Source organism: Taudactylus pleione, unplaced genomic scaffold (genome assembly GCF_031769625.1).
Source record: "Taudactylus pleione unplaced genomic scaffold, aTauple2 ptg000918l, whole genome shotgun sequence".
NCBI classification, from domain to species: Eukaryota; Metazoa; Chordata; class Amphibia; order Anura; family Myobatrachidae; genus Taudactylus; species Taudactylus pleione.
Window position 1 is genome coordinate 1,352,200 of NW_028285319.1, and position 22,054 is coordinate 1,374,253.

Consider the following 22,054-nt stretch of genomic DNA (forward strand, 5'->3'; position numbering starts at 1 on the left):
ACAAAGGTACAGCAGTATATAGTGCTAGAAATTTGGTGAGTTTTGATCAGGGATGTGTGTAAAAGGTAGACAGGGGAGGCAGTGCCTCACCTGTCATACACTCTTTACTCCAGAGTTTTGACTATAAAAATGATTAGAATAATACAAAGAAGAGATTTATAATATTTGACATTTTTCTTATAATGTTTTATAGTATAACAATTGTGGAGTATACCCACGAATGACAGGAAAGGCTCTGCCTCACCTGCCTCACCTCACCGCACATCACTGGTACACACCCAGGAAATAGTCAGCGTTTTGGCCGAAATTCCCTGTAACCACCCACAAAATGGTCTCTTCCTGTCAATCAATTTCAAGTGAATCCTCACAGCGAGCTTGATCGCAGTTCATTCACCGTGCACGCGCTATGTGGCTATGACGCATGCACAGACCACCAATAATCGCTCAACTGCATGAAAATTGCAATAGCGTTTAACTCTGAATCAGGCCCTATGTGAACTTCAGTATCAACAACAGGTCCCAAACCCTGACATTAACGCAAAAATATCTACCCAGGGCATACAAATAACAGTTACTCCTAAAGTGTCGCTACCTGCCAGTCTGCCCTGACAGAATATAACATTCATATCCCTGTGTGTTTAGTTTCTGAAGCTCAATTGTATAAATACATCTGCAGATAATTTCAACAGTGTATAATTCTAATGAGAAAAATGAATAATTTAGTGAACATGTCAACATTTCAACGCCCAGTTTTGCCTGGACAAATTACTTGTTTCCATGACCTCTTGCAAATACATTAGCAAACTGGAGATTTGTTGTCTAAAACATTCAGTATAGAATGAAATATCATATTGTCTGCTCTCTGTGTTGAGATAAGAGGCATGGACGGAATATTTGAAGATCCTGGCAAACCTATGCCTGAGTGTCTTGTTTATGTGCTGTGTTTCGGTCTTTATGCAGTTTTGATTGTGACTTCTTTTTGACAATTATGTTTTGTTTTTCTTGCAGTTCTTTCAAGCATTTGATTGGAGGTTTAGACGATGTTTCTAATAAGGCTTATGAAGACGCCGAGGCTAAGGCAAAGTAAGTAAGATGACATTTTGGGCTGTTAAGCATGCATATTGTTTGTGTTTCAGCTGTAATTGTGAGCACATGGAAGGAATCTTTTACTGAGAGGTGGAGTATTGCGCTTAGATGTAGAGTGGTGAAGTAGTTCTCCCCTAACCAAACATACATACACACTGGCCATTGAAAAGTATTCTTCTACGCATGTTAAAATGAAACAATAAAAATCCATATAAGCCGCATTGTGCTCATGTACACGTGTGTTATGCTTTTAGATGTAAGTTATCAACTGAATATGTTTTCATCTTAGAACAAAAACCCTTTAAAAATAATGCAGCACAACACAAGTTAATTTATTATTGTCTTTTTTTTTTTAAATGCCACAATGTTTAGGCAGCGCTGTACAAGGGGTAGACGTAAAGCTGAACAGCATAAATACAATGCACAACAGCCTTTTGCTTGCAGCACCATCTTCTGTTTGATATATCCAGAAGGTGGCACGTGCACAGAAGATATAATAGGCTTTGGCACAGCGCCAGGTCCTTTCCTATCACTGCGCCATTTTTACAAACATATCACACAAAATAATATGGCCCCGTCTGCAAAAGGTGAGGGGGGGCACCTGCTGCAGGCATATCTTTCGTTGTGCAGAATGTGCAGTGCTGGGCCCCCCTAGACCCAGGGGCTCTGTGTGCACCGCACTCCTGCATCCATTATAGATATGCCAGTGGTATGGGTGATTGGCAGTGTCAGAGTCACGGAGGGGACAAGGAGACAGAAGACAAGGAGCACTGGTGGTGTGCGTGTACAATGCAAAAATATGTGATCTTATCTGGTACAATGATTTTTTTATGTCATATCGGTTTATATGCACTTAGGTAAAAAAATGCATAGTTTTCACATCAGTGTACACATAAACTAACCATGGTCATCTGTATACCTTCAGTCCTACAAATGTTACTCATAATAACCTCTCCGCAACTACAGGGAGACTCCCCAATTGCAGGGGGTTCTCCAGAGCAAGAGAAGTGTTAGTGGATCTCCAGCATCCTGCCAAATTTTAAATGAAGTGAGCAGGACTGGGAGTATAATGCTGGGAATCTCTGGTCCATAGGGAGGGGGTCAGGCCAATATGATGTAATTCTAAAGAATTGCGTCATATTGGCTCAGTACCCTACTCAGGGCCGGATTATAGGCTGGGCGAAAGGGGCGGTCGTCCCGGGGCCCCCACACATTGGCACACTTCCCCCACAACATTTACATTTAAATCGCTGCCTATTTCCTTGAAGTGCATTACGTAGGCGGCTATATTTGGCGGCTCAGCTGTTTCTTACAGCGGCCGTCGAGGAACTTCTCCACAGTCGGGGTCTTGCGAGATGATGTCATCATCCTGCGAGACAGTGACTGAGACTGTGCTGCTGCTGTTGCGCTGCTACATGAGTGAGACGCCCAAGGCGCCCTTTCACTTTTTGTCGCTCCTCGAAGTCAGCCGCTGTCAGCCTGCTGTGCTGCAAGTCACAAGTGACACAGTGAGATCTCACTGTGGGTCTCATTCAGACCCGCTCGCAAGTGCCGATGCGCTCAAAAGCGGGTCGATGTAGAGGCCCAGCGCACGTGCAGCGGCTGCACTGCGGGTGTGCAAGCCCAGGAGCGAGAGAGAAATTCTCTCGCTTCAGGGCTTACTACAAAAGGGGCGGCTGTCGATGATGATCGACAGCTCACACCGTTTTGTAGGCGGGTGGGGGGGTGGCTTGCCAAACGGAGGTGTTCCCGATGGAACGCCTGCCGTCTGGGGCTGGCCCCACTGACATCACTCGTGATGTCAGTGGTGAGCTTCCGGCTCTAATAGAGACGAAAGCTCACTGGGACTTGCGGAAGACGAGACACTACCACAAAGGTCTCGTCGCAAGCCCCGATGGTCGCGATGGTCTTGACCATCGCGACCATCAACCTGGCCGCTCGCTAAAGCTGTGGCTGGTCACCCACAGCCTAGCGAGCGGCCAGGAGGCCGGTTCGGAAAATAGATGCGGCAACCCTCATTCAGAGCGAGCGCTCGCATTTTGCGAGCGCCTCTGAATGAGGTCCTGTGTTTGTTCCCTGGCTGCCTGCCCTGTGAGAAAGAGCTAAAGAGGCAGGTAGTAGTCAAGTCTCCCACTCAGTAAATAAGCACCCCAAGTCAAATAATTTCATTTATACAGATCTATGTATATATGTATGTACTGTATGTATGTATATATATATATATATATATATATATATATAGATAGATGCATCTGATGAAAATATATATAGATATATCTATATATATAGATAGATATACCTAGTTATAGATATATACCTATAGATATATATGCAATGCATGCAAAGTTGTTTGTACAGGGCTAAGAGCTGTATGTATATATATATATATATATATATATATATAGTGTAGAAAGTGGTGGCAGCGGCACTCCTTAGTAGTAAATCAATAAACAGATGAAGTTCTAAACTTCTTTACTTCAACGTTTCAATCTTCCCAAAAGATTGAAACGTTGAAGTAAAGAAGTTTAGAACTTCATCTGTTTATTGATTTATTACTAAGGAGTGCCGCTGCCACCACTTTCTACACTACAGTTTTCTGTTACTTGCGGAGGGCACCCGAAATCACTGGCTGAGGAGGAGTGCCAAGCTTTATGCCATTTATATATATATATATATAATATATATATAGTATATACAGCTTTTAGCCCTGTACAAACAAGTTGGTATGCATTGCATATATATCTATAGAATCTATATCATTTTGATCATTTTATTGACAGGGGCCCCCACAAGTTTGTTGCCAAGGGGCCCCCACAGACCTTAATCCGGCCCTGACCCTACTAATGTCATGGGGTGCCGGGCCCTGCCGCCATCATATGCCATTTGCATCTTCAGGCTTCTCCTGGAAAGGATGCTACAAAGATCGTCAACTATGATGTTAATAGTCAACGAATAGCGTGAGCAAGTTAACAAGCTTCATTATTTACATTTAGTTTCTAGAAAATGTGTGTCCCAGCGTGCAGCTAAATGCTGGTGCAAGTTGTTCTTTTAAGCAGATAACCAGTCAAATCCAGGGCGTAACTAGCTATGGGCGACTGGCACCATTGCACAGAGCGCAAAGGCATCTTAAGACAGGCTGGTGGGTGTCTACATACACACTGCGATCGCACACCAAGATATAGTGGACATGCTAATGCCTTGCCGTGCGATCGCGGATTTGCATACTTTTGCTGCGTGTGAACACATCTAGCGAGCGGGTCTGAATCGAGCCCTCTGGTCAAATCATTATATTTGTACCTACCTTTCTCTTGTTATCAGAATGGAAAGGGACTAATGCCTGAGACCCTTGATTTCTGGAGATGCTGTACTTACCGCATCCCTCCCCTTGGCACCTCCACTGGCTAATTTTCTTGTCATTGCTTTAGAAACTTAAGCTGGGTACACACCTAAATGATGTGCCAACCCAGTGACGCAGTGATGGGATGTAACAATATATCACATTGCCATGTAAGATCCACCATATGACAATGCTATATATTGTTAAATGCTTAATGCAACAACGCCGCATCATCCCTGGCATTGCCCCATCTGATGTGCAGCACATCAGATGGGAAGAAAGATCAAACAATGAATTGGTTGAATTGGAATCGGTATGTAATGCCGGCAGTCGGGATGCCTCCTGTCAAAATACCGGCAGCAGCATACGGATGGTTGGTATCCCGACAGGGGTCGGGTGCTATACTTACCCTCCCCCCTTCTCCCCCTAACGCTCTCTTATTGTAGCCTAACCCTAACCCTCCCCACCCCGCACCCTAACCCAAACCCTCCCTAAATTTAGTGCCTAAATCTAAGTCTTCCCCCTTCATGCCTAAACCGAACCCTCCCATTTGGTGCCAAACCCTAACCCCCCCTAGGGGTGTCTAACCCTAACCCCCCTTCCTCAAAACCTAATGCTAACCACACTATGCTACCTAAACCTTAGCCTCCCCCCGCAGCTTACAGCTAAGACGCCCCGGACTTACCTGGTTCGGGCTGGCATCTGTCTGTGTCCCGGCGTCGGTATTAAGGACCTATGTTAAGTCCTGTGTTGGACTTTCAGAGTCAGGAATCAGACCGGTGGCATGCCGTCCGCCGGTCTGATAACTACATCCCGGTTGAATTTGGGGGTAAAAGCTATACAATAGTCATTGTGCTCCATCGCGTATCGCAAGATCGGCCAATATATCCTATAGTGTGTACCCAGTTTTAGTGCATCCCACATATACCGATCCCCTACTGTAATTGGTGCAGAGGTATATTCATTACTGGCTGACACAATATCAAAAATCCATGGGTGGTGCTAATTGTTTGTTTTGTAATACTGAGGAGACCGGTGCACTGATTGAGCGCTCAGATCCACACACACAGCAGACTTAGTAGATGAAGCTGCTGGCACTTGGCATGCACAACAGCAGTAGCTCTGTTCTGTCCCCTATATGCATGTTGTGATTGTAGATTATGTAAAATTACACATACAATACTGATCTTCATCAATATCAGGCCTACTAGACTACTTTAGATATAAATACACCTACAGTATCTAAATGTCTTGCTTGAAATATCCCAATTCAAAAGTAGCTTTACAAAAACACAGTATTGTGTAATGCCTAACAAACAATATATATATACACGAGTATATAATGCAATTGTTTACAGCATGACATGTTATGTTATTGAAACAAGATGTCTATGGAAGCTTTTTAACCCCTCTCTGCCAGGTGCCACAATAGTGGTGCTCTGATATACCCACCTTCCTGGCCACTGTCTAATGGCTGATTTGAATTTGGAACCCTCTTTTACTTATTATAGGCTTCACCATATTATCCCTTCACACTCATGAATTACACTGATTAAAACCAGGTGATTTGCAGGTTTGAGGTCAGCCAGCCACACAACCTCTAATTAATGAGTGTCCTGGTTTAAAGTAGGGATGTGCAGGCTCGGATAGGTTCGAGTTTGCACGTTGAGTTCGGATTTTTCCCTCCAAAAAAACGGAACTCAGAAAGAGGCAAAACGTCATCTTGCATGGACGAACATCATCATTCCTGGACTTTTGTCCAGGAATGATGATGTTCGACCATGCAAGATGACTTTTTGCCTCTTTCTGACTTTTTCGCCGGATCAGTGAAATTATAAATGTTAAATTTAACCGATTTGCAAATCACGATAATATTCTGATCATGGTCGGCAAATCGGTGAAATCCAACATTTTGGATTTCACCGATCCTGCAACCCGCCATCTCCGGATCGCTAGTGTATGGGCACCTTTATGCTGGGCATAAACGATACAATTATCTGGCCAGATAATTTAAAACTTCACCTGCCAGGAGACAGCTGCCATGAGGGTGTACATTGGCAGTGTCCCAGGTACTAGACACCTGTCTGTATGATATATGTGGGGGAATACGTAACTAAAATACCTCTATATGTTACCAAAAGCAACCAATCAGAATCTGGCTATCATTTTTTAGCATGTACTAGTTATATATGGCTGGACTCTGATTAGCTGCTATGGAAAACTCCTCCAATTTTCTTTTTTCTTTTTGACGTTTTTTTAATAAACCTTCTCCTAAATCTACTTTGACACTTGCCAGACAGGTAAACAGCATAGAAAATAATAAAACCCCTGTTTAGGTTTGCCTGGAAACTTTTCCATTTTTCGATAGAATTCATAGAAATCAAACCTTTTCCCTATTGTCACATCTGCATAATCTGAACCACATTCAGGGCCTGATCCAGAGCCGCTCGTAAGCGGCCGCTCGTTCGCTCCGAGCGATGTTCGCACATCTGCGCATGCATATGGGTCATAATGTGCATGCGCCAACCAGTCATTGCGGACGGAAATCATGTGTTCGTAAAATAACTAGTGCCTGCTAATTTGAGTGACAGGATGAGGCGTTTGTGGGTGGTAACAGGGGAAGGTGCTTGAAAACGGGGAGTAGAGATCCGAGCGCAGGCGTGCCAAACAGTCAAAACGGGCGTTAAATGGGAGTGCATAATTAACAAAGCAGCGTCATCGGCCACGTCACTTGGTTGTCTCTTAGCCTGAACTGTTCGCATGATTGCGGTAGGAAAATCCAACCACAAACATTGCGAGCAGTTCAGACGCCTTTCGATGTACTCGATTAATCTAATAAATAGCGGAGATGACGTATTATGCGAATGGCCAGGGGGCGTCTTTACAAAATAGCGAGCGCATGTTTCGTTCGCTCGCTCAGACATAGAGGCGTCAACAGACCGCAAAGAGCGAGCACTCTATTAAAATATCCGGCCCCTTTTTCTGAACGAGCGAACGCAAATAGCGTCCGGCTCTGAATCAGGCCCTCAGATCAGTACAGCCAGCTGTAGTATATAGGCAGACAGTTATTTTGGGTCAGTTAATAACTATAGATGTCTGTTCAAAAGTTGTGCATATTAAAAACAAAATATCTTTACTACTGCTGCGGAAAATTGCAGAAAAAGTAAAAACATCTTTAAATTAACTTTCTGAGCACTTTCTATTATGTTATCTCTCACTAAGATCACTTATTCTGCTCTCTTAGTTTTCATTCTAAGTGCTGAAACCACTTAGTTGTAATTGTGCCGTGTGGATGCCATTGCCTACACCACGCTGGGCTCATCAGCACTTAGAGAAAATCATAATTGGAAAGTGATCTGTAAAAGATGCCTTAATCAGTGTCAGGTTTAACGGATCTGGCCAGAAATGGTTTTTGAAGCAACACAGAACCCTGGGAGTATAAAGAAAACTAGCATAAAGAGAATATCTAGTCCATAAAGGGAATATGCACATCCATGTAATATAAAGGGACCACGTCTATTACCACGCCACATACCAGTTTTCATGCTTAACCAGAACACAGTTCATATAAAGTTTAATATTTTAATCATGAATCAAGATGAAGAGGCACATCTCTGCACAGTCACTAGCAGTGGGGCGCCATAATTGGTTACCCTATCAATACATTCTACTCTGTATCCATGGTCTCCACATTGATAAGCCTTGGGGCTGGGTTCATTTAGCCTCATAGTTACCTTGCGGAAGTGACCGTGGCTATTTAATTGCATCCTGCAGCAGCCCGCAGATAGGCCTGCAGGCTGAACTTAACGCAGATTTCGGTTTGCCCCCTTTCTGAGGCTTGAGCAGAAACCTGCGGGAAGTAGGGCTTTCTGCCCTTAACGTGGCCGCCGCGAACATGTTAACCCATAGCTCCGGGCACTTATCCCAGAATCTATGGGTTAACGCCTGAGGAAAGGGCCTTGTGATTGAATATCTCCAGGTATAAAAATCAGAGGCTTCAAACCCTTTTCCTTATGCGGTAAGTACTGAGCCTAATTGAATCCGGCTCTTGTGTTCTTCTTGCCCTAAGAGAAGGAGCAGTGCCCAAGAAAGTAGCCTGGAACATTTTATGGTGATTAGGGATGTCCATTGAAGTTATGGCCTTTGAAGTTTACCGCTTGACTCCCATCAGCAGACAAACATTGATGGTTTGAACCATCACTGGTATGCATTTGTGCATGCGCAAAGGAGATATATGGTTTGTGCATGGACAAAGTAGCACTGCCACTGACTTATTGATATTTGGAAAATATTGACCTTCAAAAGACAACCCTTATGGGGATCATTTCTGTACTGTGAAAGGAACCACTTGCAGAAGTTGGAGGTCTAGACCTTGAATAATCACATACACCTAGTTTAGAGTATTTTTATTATTTATGATCTGTAGCAGGACAAATACTAAATAGTCACATTGACCACTGACTACTATTGATGAATAGAATTATATGAATAAAATATATTATTAATAATAATAATTTTATTTCTATAGCGCTTTTCTCCTAAATAACTCAAAGTGCTTTACATTTACAGTACAAAATACAAAACAAGCTTAAACAAGGGACATTAGTGAAATGCTTGGGTGAATAGGTGAGTCTTGAGTCTATTTTTGAAGGATTCTAGAGCGGAGGCCTCTCGAACTGTGCGGGGAAGTGAGTTCCATAAGGTTGGAGCTACAAAACTGAAAGCTCGACCCCCAGACGAATTCCGTGAGATTCTAGGTACTGTTAATAGTCCTTCGTCAACGGATCGCAGTAATCGAGTGGAACAGTAGGGAATCAGAAGCTGCTTCAGGTACCCTGGGCCATGGTCATGAAGGGCTTTGTAAGTTATTAATCCAATCTTGAAAGCAATTCGCCATCTGACAGGCAGCCAGTGAAGGGAGTAGAGAATGGGTGTTATGTGGCTGGAACGGGGCTGGTTGGTTAATAGCCTGGCAGCTGCGTTTTGTACCATCTGCAAGCGGTGTAATTCTTTTGCTTGGAGACCGAGGTAGAGGACGTTGCAGTAGTCTAGGCATGACGATATAAATGCATGTATGACTTTAGGCAGATCTTCTGAGGGAATTAAGGGCCTCATTCAGAGGCGGTCGGAGGATGCAAGCGGTCGCTCAGAAACTGGGCGGCCGCTTGCATCCTGACCGCCCGCCTCTGTTTCGGTCGTTAGGCTGTGGGTTTACACCCACAGCTCTAACGACCGCTAGGGTGACGGGGCTTACGACGAGACCCTAGGGTAGGGTCTCACTTGTCGTAAGCCCCGGAGAGCTTCTGGCTCTGTCAGAGCCGGAAGATCTCCACTGACATCACTAGTGATACCTCGTAGTTAAACGCAGGTCCAGCCGTAATGACAGGAGGCTACATGTAGAGATCTTATCGGAGATGAGCTTCCAGTTTTATTGCCTTACCGATGAAAAAATACAGTACTTGGGATGGTATGACATCTAGTGGTAAATTTTGTAATATTATTTTTACTTAGCAGACTGTCCACTGCTGAGACATACGTTCTATACCAACAGTATATTTAAATGCAAATCTTGCCATGATTTGTGACGCTCTGTGGATTATTCACAAATGTTATAGCATATCGTCTATGCATTTCATTTCTTTTGAAGAAAAATGGGATTTGGCATGTTTGTTTATGCAAGTTTTTTTTCCTAAATAGAACACCCTGATGTATGTGAAATACAGCATGATAAAGCTGAATGGTTAAAGAAGATTCAACTTTCAGTGTATTATAAATGGCAAATAATTAAAGAATAATGTCAACACTTTACTATATATATATATTATATATATATATATATAAAATCAAATTATTCTGAAAGATGCTATAGTTTTATGTGCATCAAATGTTAATCTGTAATTCGCAGATGGGCACTCTTAAAAAAAAATGCTATGCCGTGGCATCTGAAGGCAAAAGACGCCCACTGCTGGCATTGCAGATGCCAGCGTTACGTCGTATGACGCAACATCAGAACACCATTGGTCGCAGGCATCGACCTAAGCTTACTCAGATTGGTCACCGGAACTCCTCTCCATTGCAGGGCATACTTGCCTACTTTTGAAAAAGCATTTCAGGGAGATTGTAAAAGCAGCACCTATGAGCGTGGCAGTAAAGTGGATGTGTACTGTTACATCTGAGAGGCGTGCCATAATACTGACTTACATCCGAATGTAACAATCCCCAAAGCAGTTAGTAAGATCTACTTGTTGATGAAAACACACTGATACTTATTAGAAAATGCATGATCGGCAGGTCCGCGAGTAGTGGGTGTGATCTAATGACGCTATTCTATGAGATTTGCATCATTTGGCCACGCCCCTTATTTAAATATGCGGCTTTCACGGCAAATTATCGAGACGGGTGGGGCTTAATGATGTGACCCATCCGGCCCCACCCCCAACACCTCCCTTCTGCTTCTCCTTCCCAGGCTTCTCCCGGGGAGGAAAAGTTAAATTTCGGCAAGTAGGCAAGTAGGGAGACAGGGAGATTGCTACTATTTCAGAGAGTCTTCCTGAGAATGAGGGAGAGTTAGCAAGTATGATTGCAGGGGCCAAGAAATCTGCATTGAAAGTCACAGACCCTGGCCTCTGCATTACTACAAAACGGGGGCGACACACATGTTCCCAAAACGTTTCTCATTTGCAACCGATTGTAGACTGCGTGCGGGTCTGAATCAGGCGCAAAGTTTCACAATTGAAAAAAATATCTACATTCCCTCTCTATTCACATATAAAGTATTTGAAGTAGGGATGTGCAGGCTCGGATAGGTTCGAGTTTGCACGTGGAGTTCGGATTTTTCCCTCCAAAAAAACGGAACTCAGAACGAGGCAAAACGTCATCTTACATGGACGAACATCATCATTCCTGGTCTTTTGTCCAGGAATGATGATGTTCGTCCATGTAAGATGACGTTTTGCCTCGTTCTGAGTTCCGTTTTTTTGGAGGGAAAAATCCGAACTCCACGTGCAAACTCGAACCTATCCGAGCCTGCACATCCCTAATTTGAAGTAAGATTTGTGTTGATTAAACAGAGAGATAGTTGGTATTATACATTATCAGTATTTACTATGTCTCAGCGGTGAATGTAGGAATGATTGTGTGCTGACAGATCATATGACTTTAAGAAGCTTCCGTCTAAAAGAAGAGAATTACGTGATAAACCTTGTAGCACAATTTGATAAATCTGGTGCATAGAGATTCCCCCGTCTGGCAGGGGAATCACACTGGGAGTTATAGGTGATATCCTATAACATGACATACTGACAACAAATTGAGAAGCAGAACTCCGTCACCTCCATTAGCTTGAATTTCACAAAATACCTACTTATTATTTAGAGTGTTTTTCATGTCTTTATTCAACATTTCAAAACATTAAAAATATTGATTAAATAAAAAAATGTGTATTATTAACCATGTCTTGCTTTAAATGTCATAAGGGTGGCTCATGGTAGTGATTAATTATAATTACTGTGTAATGCATTAGAGCAATTTATACACAATAAAATAATTATAGATATACAGAGGCTTGTTTACTAACAGAATGCAAATGTGCAATAAACATAGCAACCAATAGCTTCTAGTGATGATATGGCAAATGTATAACTGGCTATTAATTGAACCCACAATAAGGGGGTCATCAGTGCTTCGCTCTATTTAAGAAGAGGGAAAGTGAAGAGAACTCACAGGTTTCTCCTGCGCTCCCTCTATTTGCGTATTAGGGACTGCAGTGTGGAATCAGTGTGAGGTACTGTAATATAGCACCATTTCAGGATGGCATTATGTATAGGTATCGTGCGATACAGCATCTGGTGTCTCTGGTAATTCTTCTGTACATGTGCAACAGTCGTCTCAGTACCAATTAACACCAGGGCCACTCATAACTATTATTGTCCTTCATGACAAATGTGATCTTACCCCCCCCCCCCTTCCCTTCAGAGATAAGTTTGAAAAATGTTATATCACATAATCTAATTAGTACACTTTTGAAGAACTTTATTATTATGTTTTGGTGATGGATAAAGCAAACATAATGCAACAATACATCTGCTGGAAATAGCAAATCAAATATGTATTGTGTGTGCGTGCCTATCATTATAGTGTAATCAGTGGTGCTGGTTTTCTAAACTTATGCTGGCCATACACGGTGCGATGCACCGTGTAGTGCGACTGCCGATCCGTCAGCAGACGGATCGTGCTGTCACTGCCCGAATTCATGTGGTCCCATATCGTGCCGTGTATGGCCACCTTTAGGGGTCTATTTCGTAAACAAGTTTGCAGCCAATCCTCCAAAAATGTATGTTTTCTGAGGCTTGCTGCCTTTTTTATGTAGTGTGCCTTTATATTATGATGAGGGTAACGTAGCAAATATCGGAAATAACTGCTGCGGCCCCTATGCTGCTACATCTGGGGGCGTGCCATAAAACTGACTTACATCCAAATGTAAATTATCCCTAAAGCAGTTAGTAAGATCTACTTGTTGTTGAAAACACACTGATACTTTTCAGGAAATGCTTGTAGCCATAGGAATCATTGTGCCTTATAACCAATGCAGGGAAATTATACTAATGATCCCATTTTAATGTATATATTTCAGTTTTTTTTAATATAACAGCTTCATAATGGGGGTAAGGTGCAATCAGGGAGATTGCTAGACTCTTCAGGGAGTCAGGGAGATTGCTACTATTTCAGGGAGTCTCCCTGACAATCAGGGAGGGTTGGCAAGTATGGCTACAGTAGACCCTATCACTGCGTATGAGGACTGCGCTAATTGTCAATGTACCAAGATCTAGTGAGCTTAGCTTTTCGGATATTGGCCCTGACAGCAAACGCCATCTCGTTGTAGCCTATGGACCACTGTTTCGCAATTTTTTTCATAGCGCGTTTCACTGACTGAATCTTGTAAACCGAAACCACAGGAGAGAAGGTTTCATTTTGTTAAATGGCTGCTGTACTTAATTCTTTATAGCAGAGATATGCTCCAATACAATTTATTAAGTACCGCAGTTAAAATGAGTAAAAAAATAAAAATGTATCCCTAAAAAAGGTTAAAGAGACAATTTCCTAATGTCCCCCAATGAGATATCTATAGCATTTTGGACTCCATGGGGGCAATTCAATCAGCAGTAGAACCTTGCACGTGAACACTATGCAGGCTATCCAGGCAGGAAATCCTTTATCATTTTTACTCATACAGCATAGAGGTTTTCATTCCATAATTACTAGCTATGTGCACAGCTGCACATCTCTTAAGATTTTGACAGAACCTATTTGAATTCCCCACAACATATGATGATCATACAACGACCAATGGCAGTAAAGGTTATTTTTATGTTCTTCAACATTACTCACAGCACACACAGGGATCTATTCAAGAAGAAAATTTCTACTTACATCATGCGGAAATTATTTCTTTATTAACAGTTTCTTATATAGCACAGCATATATTCACTTTGCAATTGGAAACAACAGTAATAGAAGAACACAACTGGGTAATAACAGACAGACATAGAGATAGGAAAGCCCTGCTCACAAGTTTACAATCTATAGAAATGAGTGTTTCCGCATAATTTAAGTATTAAGAGTTAAGGAGAAGATAACGCAATTATCTTCTCAGTTAATTCCCAGCTTGCACAACAGCGCACTACAGAGAGCAAACCATTGCTGTCTACAGCACTTTAACATTTAACAAGAGCTTACTCTATATAACACCATCTCAGAATGGCGTTATATGAAGAAAAATCCTTAATTCAGCTGAAAACTGCTAGTGTAGCTAAATACCCTTCACTCAATCACCCATTCGTGCAGCCAAGCTCAGTCTCTCTGCCCGGCTTCCGCCTACGCCTGCCCGGAGCCCCGTCGCGGCAACATGACGTCAGCAGGAGAAGACCGGTTGCTAGGAAACAAGTGTAAACAAAAAATGTCATCACCAGATTCAAGTTCAGACCAAAAGTAGACCAGGCTTAGCGGCAATGTTTTCAGTTGCATTAGTCTAGATCCACAGTAACTGCTCAAATTTATAACTTTTAGAATCGATAGAATGTTAGAAGAAAATAACACTTAAGGGACATTCTCAAATATTCTGAATCATTCATCAGTCTCTCCAACAGCTCTGATTTTAAACTATGGTAACAGCTCCTGTGATCAGCTATTTTCCCAGCTACGTAACCTGTTTGGGAGAAGTAGTATATGTAAGAGCGGCTCTCATTTATGTTCAGCTATTGTACAGTAAGTACGGAATCGTCTCTGTACATTGCACTATGCCTCAATGTGTTGTGTAAATGTAGGTTATCATTGAAAGTGAATGTCCAATTTTACTAAGCACCTTTCAAATTTTTCTTTTACCAAGAATGGTGTCTTTTAAAGCATTTTCAGGTTTTTGTTTCCATGGAAACCTCAAAGTACTTGTCAGCAGAACATAAAGATAGTCATTTACGGAAAGAAGTCATCTGTGTATAGAATTCCCCAGATTATATAACAGTCAGGGACAATTTCAGCACTTGAGAAACACATTTTTCAGATAGTTAGAAAATGAGTGGAACTTGGTAAATTGAATTCTGTTAAAGTGATGTTATCTGAAAATAATGAAATGTCATTAATGGTTTTAAATGGTTGCTATAATTAGGTAATATATACAGTGTAACATTTATATTTGAAGGGTCATTCTTGTCCCAACAGCGTACTTAGGGCCTGATTCAGTGATGGACGGATATGTAGAGTCGCACACAAGTGTCTGTGCAATTCCATCCATCTCAGATGCAAATGCAGCAGGAGGTACCACAGGCTGGGATCACCATCGCAACCATTGTGGGTGATGGACACGATGGTTGCTCCTTTGGTTAGGCTGCGGGAGCTGAAGCTTCCCACAGCCTGACTGGGTACTGGTCACTTAAAAGGACAGGAATCTGCATCCAGAGATGCAGACCCTAGTCTCGTCCCTCACGGAAAACGGGGGCAAAACTCCCCCCGTTTCCGGGAGCGGTGACCAGGCACACCCCCGCTCTGCCCTCAAATGCTGCATCATGTCAATCATGCTTCCGCTTAGGGGGGGTCTGCGAGCGGATCACAGGACCCATTCTGCACATGTGCAGACCCCCTCAACATCCAAGATGTACATTAATCATCGGAGTAACGTACATCTCTGTATCAGGCCCTTAGTTATAACGCCACACACAATTTCCACACTATAGCCAAAATCGCCACAATGAAATTGGAAATTAATTGGCAAGTGATGTTATACCTTAAGCGCACTATCGCCTGAAGCCAGACTAGGCATGTATGCAGGTATTACTGCATAACAATAACTGGAGCACATACATCATAACTCTAAAATGTCCCCTAAAACACACAACTTCAAACAGCCATAGGCCAACTAAAGGCAGGTCATATAAAAGCACACCTTTAAACTAGCTTAACCATTGCACCACCAGCGAAGTCTGACCTAGTCTAAGGATTTAATTTGCCACATGCATATAAAAGGCATTCTGTCTAACATTTCATGCTAAATCTTTTGTTTTTTTAAAAATGTAAAGCAAGGCGTTTAACAAGCTTTGTGTTTCTTAAAATCATTGTTTTTTTCCCATTTGTCTCAATGTCCAAGCATTTCAAAATATTTCCATACAGAAAGGCCACTGAAATGCAGGGGTTATTGAAATAAATGGGAGAGAAACTCTGGTAAATAAATTATTATTAATAATAAATAATAATAATTATAATAAAAAGAAGTGCCCCTATATCCCCCCCCCCAAAAAAAAATAAAAAATAAATAAAACTCCTTAAACTGTCCAGGCACACTAAAACAGGAGGTTAACCAGTGTGTGATCCCTGTGCTAAAGGTGTGACCTGCACCATACTTGGACGCATAGATAGACATCACATGGTAGACAGTCAACAGGAACAAAAGGTCAACACACAAAAGGTCAACATGGATGAAGATAGACAGGTAAAAAAGGTCATCAGGGTCAAAAGGCTGACATTGTAATGGTCAACATATTTTTTTTTGTTGTTGGTTACGGTGAGGCACTTAACAGATGGTTAAGGTTAAAATCTAGCAGGGACAATTAGGGTTAGGCACTTACACCGACAGTTAGGATTAGGCACTAGGAGGGACGGCTAGGTTTAGGCTCTTACCGAAGGTTAGGGTTAGGTACTAGGACGGACGGTTAGGGTTAAGCACTTACCCCGACAGTTAGGGTTAGGCACCAGGAGGGAGTGTTAGGGTGAAGAAGATAAGGGTTAGAAAACAGGCAAATACCGACCATTTTTGTGTCAACCTTTTGTCCCTGTCGACTCCCTGTCTACCTATTGACTGTATATTTTTCATGTACATTTTTTATACCAAACCCGCTTGGACAGGCTGGATCAGTCACACTATAATAACAGGGAATAAGCAGCATGGGGTCTACTGTTAGAGTAACCATTCCCAGCCCATTTTGCGGGGGCTACAGCCTTTAGGGGAAAGAGGTCCGCAAAAATTAAATGAGCGAGCAGGCAAATATAACACCAACGTGGTCCCATACTGTATAGTGTGAAGCAATGTGTCCCACAGCACCCTGGCAACCATTTGTTATATGTTTATGGTATATTCATGCTTTTGGAACTAATAGAAAAAAAAAAACGGGGAACACAAAGAGTTAAAAATAGTTTATAAATAAACACAACCTGAAACATTTTTTTACCATTTTATAAATTTCCAAAATCTTTGCTAAAGTAGCCCATTAGGACTCATTATACACAATGTAGTCCAAGTGGAAATAAAATTTAAATAAAATGAAAAATTATATTTAGACAAATGCAACTGCGCTAGGAGTAATGCAATGTCGTTACTTAAAGTGTGTTACACATGCAGCAAAAGTGAGCGCACACACTGGAAAAACCATTGAAATGGATGGGTCATTGAAGTGAATGGGAAATCTCACTCATTTTACTATTTTTCAGGCAATCTCCAGTGTATGAAATCAGTGGAATTATTTTTGGAGATGTATTAAATCATTGTTTACTAAATTCTCCCTGTCTTATACTGTACCTTGCAGAAATCTACTGTATAGTTACTATGATTTTAAGATTTTGGTTCTGGTGTTTTTAAAAAGTACGAATTTACATGATTTATGCAAATCAAGTCCTTTACTTTAAAATGGGCTCAACATTGCAAGAGATAAACAGAGCACATCCTCAATCTGAACTGGGATGCTGGGGCAATTAGTATATTAGTACATACATAAATGTAGCATCAATCTAGTTTAATCATCCCTCAAAAATCTTTTTTTTTTTAAATGTTACCTAATGAATAATGACGCTTCAAGGGCCAAATGTAATGGGTGAGAGTTTAGACAACATGCAAACTCGCATGTTTTTCAGACTAAAAAAAACTCACGATTTAAACTCTCATCCAGATGTTTTCCCATTTTGAAGATACAACTGGACCAATGTAATAGTGTGAGAGATTACTGTTAAACTCTCACACTTTCTTAAACTCTCACCCTATTACATTTGGCCCCAAATGTTTTCATTGCACAATAAATGTGCTTTTGTTTAAAACAATCAAAAATAAATTCAAGGCTGCTGAGTAAATCTTTTATTACAGTAGAAAAACATTGTAAAACTGGCACGTCAGTGTTTTAAACATAATTAATAAAAAAAAAAATTACTTGTCTGAAAAATTATATTTTTAGTAGCAGTCTGTTGCCACTTAGTGGTCAATCTATAAATTACAGATATCATGTAAAGTACTGATACAGCATTACACTGTTCTGAAGTCAGTCCAGTTTCAACATTCAGTGACATACTGTACAGTAGGGCAGTTGCCTAAAACACTGATGGACCGATTCAGAGTTGCACCATACTTGCCTACCCTTCCGGAACAGCCAGGATGCTCCTGTATGGTGCTGCTCCCAGGCACCTGGAAGAGCATTAAAATCTCCCGGAGGCTGCAGTATACACCGCCGCATCTGCCCAGCACTGCCCACTTTACTCAGAAAGTGGGCGGTGCCAGGAGGCTGATCATCATATTCGTGCTGAAATGCGTCGTCGTAGCCATGACTAGGCTCCACATGGGCCTGGGGCTGAAAATGTTAAAGGGCCTATTATGAGGAGTGGCCAATGCTGTGTAGGTGTGGCCAGTGTCATGTGGGTGTGTGCACCCCATACACCATCAGTGTCTCCCTATATATGTAAAATTATAAAAATTTTATCATTTTGTGAATAAAATAGAAATACAATGTTAATACTTGCTTTACAACGTCAGCTATCTCTGCATTATATAGCAAAAGCGGGGCCACGATGACGCAATCGTACCTCCACACCCCCTGCACTATCCTCTGTGTGTGCCACACCCCCTGACATGCCAACCTTGCTGCCTTCTCCCAGAGTGGGCAGCCAGAAAGTCGGCAGCTATGATTTGCAGGCTACTCCGGTTTGCAGGTGGATTTTGCGTGTTTCAGCACTTTGCACGCTCTGTGGACAAACATATGTAACTATGGGCAGCTATGGGCAATTCAGAGCTGTATACATCTCAGTCACATCTACACTTGTGGCTGAATGGCTGTACCTGGGTGGCAACAGGGAGATCTCACATAAGCTCAATGTTCTGAGGCACGTCAGGCAGGTACAGTATAGGCCACATTGTGGACTATACACAGAGATCAGTCTGACTTTAGACGGATATCTGGCACCAGGTATCTAGGGGCTGTGCACTTGTTGCCAAACTACCCATCTAGGGGGAGATGTACTAAGCCTTGGAGAGTGATAAAGTGGAGAGAGTGTTTATTTTTCCCTGCATCGCTCTCAGACTGAGCGTAGCTGCTATATAGAATTCAATTACAGACACCTTTTCCGCACTGGTAATAATGGGGTATAAGGGGTGTGTTTATCATGGGCGTCCTCCTGAAAGCGATGATCATGGGCCTCCCTCTGAAAGGGACATTTCTGAGGTGGGAGGCTGGGGGTGAGGGATGTCTAGCCCAGCCCCCTTTCTTTAGCCCTATATAAAAAAAACTCAATCTGCTTTTATACAGATGTCATTCACCTAACGTTTTTGCGCTACAATATATGGCTCACCTAATGTTTTTGTGCTTCAGTATATGGCTCACCTGATGTTTTGTCCTACAATATATGGCTCACCTAATGTTTTTGTGCTTCAGTATATGGCTCACCTGATGTTTTTGGGCTAAAGTATATGGCTCACCTAACATTTTTGGGCTACAATATATGGCTCACCTAATGTTTTTGGGCTACAGTATATGGCTCACCTAATGTTTTTGGGCTACAGTATATGGCTCCCCTAATGTTTTTGGGCTACAGTATATGGCTCACCTAATGTTTTTGGGCTACAGTATATGGCTCATCTAATGTTTTTGGGCTACAGTATATGGCTCACCTAACATTTTTGGGCTACAGTATATGGCTCACCTAATGTTTTTGGGCTACAGTATATGGCTCACCTAACGTTTTTGTGCTACAGTATATGGCTCACCTAACGTTTTTGTGCTACAGTATATGGCTCACCTAATGTTTTTGCGTTATAGTATATGGTTCACCTAATGTTTTTGCGTTATAGTATATGGTTCACCTAATGTTTTTGCACTACAGTATGTGGCTCACCTAATGTTTTTGGGCTACAGTATATGGCTCAACTAACATTTTTGTGCTACAGTATATGGCTCACCTAATGTTTTTGCGCTACAGTATATGGCTCACCTAATGTTTTTGCGCTACAGTATATGACTCACCTAATGTTTTGCTCTATATGGCGCGAGACACGTGGCATGACTTAGATGTTGCTGCATTAAATTAATGAAATTAAGCTTCTCTACCTCCTCCACAGAGCGACACAGGAATTGTTTGTGGTTTGATGAATGCACATGCTCTGCTTCTCTCGCCATAACATGCGCAATGCTTCATATTCCAGGGTGTTGGTGAACAAATTTGCACTAAGTATAAATAAATAAAAGGTAGGGTTAGGTTTAGGCACTTACTGGGAGGGTTAGGGTGCGGGGTAGGGAGGGTTAGTATTACGGTACAAAAAAGGAAAGTTAGGGTTAGGGGTAAATAGCACAGGGGAACAGTACTCACCGTTCCCCTGTCGGGATTCCAACCATCGGGATGCCGCTGTCACTGTACCTATTCCCATGTACAGTACTGTACCTGGCAGTTAGCAAGCTTAATGAAATCAATGATACTTCCTCAATTATCTTCAGATTTCATGAATAAATGATCCTTTTGGTGCTGTTACTGCCAAAGAAAGAATAAGCTAGTAGCTCAGACCCACAAAGCTATTTCTCATGCACAATCTCTGATCTCTATTCCAAGAACCATTTGTGCTCTGTTCACTGCAGAATAAACTGACCATTAATCTCTTTTTTGAATAGTCTATATGCATGAACTTTAGAGAGAATGCAGAGCTAAGCATGGAATGCATAGTGCTTGTACTGTCCGTGCTCTGTCCTGATCTTTAACAAAGGCCATGCATAGAACAGTGTGGCATGACTGCTCGACAGTCTGAAGATTGACATTCAGACGGTTGACACCAGAAGGTTGACATGTTCTGAATGTCGACAGTCAGAAGGTCGGCATGATCATTAAGTCAGGCTTGCCTACCCTCCCGATTTGGTCGGGAGCCTCCCGAATATTGTGTGCCGCTCCTGACCCCCCGGAAAGGCAGGCAAGCCCCCCGGCTTCCGCCTGCCTCCCCGACTACCTAGTAGAAACCCCCGTAGCGGGGGGGGGGTTCGCGTTATAGTGGCTCAGCCCTCTGCTTCACAATGCCTTTATTTTCGGACCCATTTTCGCCCCCCACTGTTTGCAGACATTCAGCTCCCTCCCGGAAGGAGGGAGCTGAATGTCGGCAAGTATGCATTAAGTTGACCACCAATATGTAGTCATGTAGTTAGGTCAACATGGTTAGTTGTTTGACACTTTCAAAAGGAGAGCTATTTAACATATCGACACAAAAATGGTGCCATATGGGTTTTTGGTTATTTTAGCCTAACCCTAATGGTAATCATCAAAAAAATTGTCAACATTTTTTGTGTTGACATTTCAAATGTTGATTTTATTTTTAAAGTGTCAACCATGTAAACATGGCGACCTGAAAACATGTCTACATATTAGTGGTCGTCCTAATGACTGTCGACATTCAGAATGCGTCAACCTTCTTAATGTCGAACAGTCGACCGGATACTGTACACGTGCTTATTAGCATATCAATTCTTTATCCTTAATTCAAGCTTTTGTTTACCTCTGTGAGTGGGGCATGAACATGGTAAATATAATCATCTTACCTGGGTTACCCCCAGCACTACACTATCCAGTGTTGGTGTCACCCTCCCCTGCAATGATCTTTTCCTGTCCAATTAGAGTTAGGGCTTTTTGAATGGGAGTCACAGTCATACAACCAACATGTAGTAACTAGAATCATTTTATGATTGCAATTTGCTGCTGATTTATAGTTTGGCAAAAGGTTGACCTCCCATTTCTGTCTATCTGTTCTTACAGCTATTTATGAAGAGGGAACCTCAGCGTGTACCATTCCCTACTTAAAAATAGCAATTGTAACCGTTATAGCCATGTGAGCACTGCAGGACATACAACAGTATAAAA

At 42.1% G+C, this 22,054-nt stretch overlaps 1 protein-coding gene across 3 annotated transcripts in view; it reads left to right on the top strand.

Annotated features, from left to right (window-relative positions):
* The window catches only part of PRKG1 (protein kinase cGMP-dependent 1), a 1,225,781-nt gene that overhangs the window by 1,149,181 nt on the left and 54,546 nt on the right, over positions 1-22,054 (top strand). For all 3 annotated transcript variants that reach the window (XM_088459635.1, XM_088459634.1, XM_088459636.1), the window contains one exon: positions 1,009-1,083. In XM_088459635.1, coding sequence (XP_088315761.1) covers positions 1,009-1,083 — 75 coding nt within the window. The remainder of the gene's footprint in view (positions 1-1,008; positions 1,084-22,054) is intronic.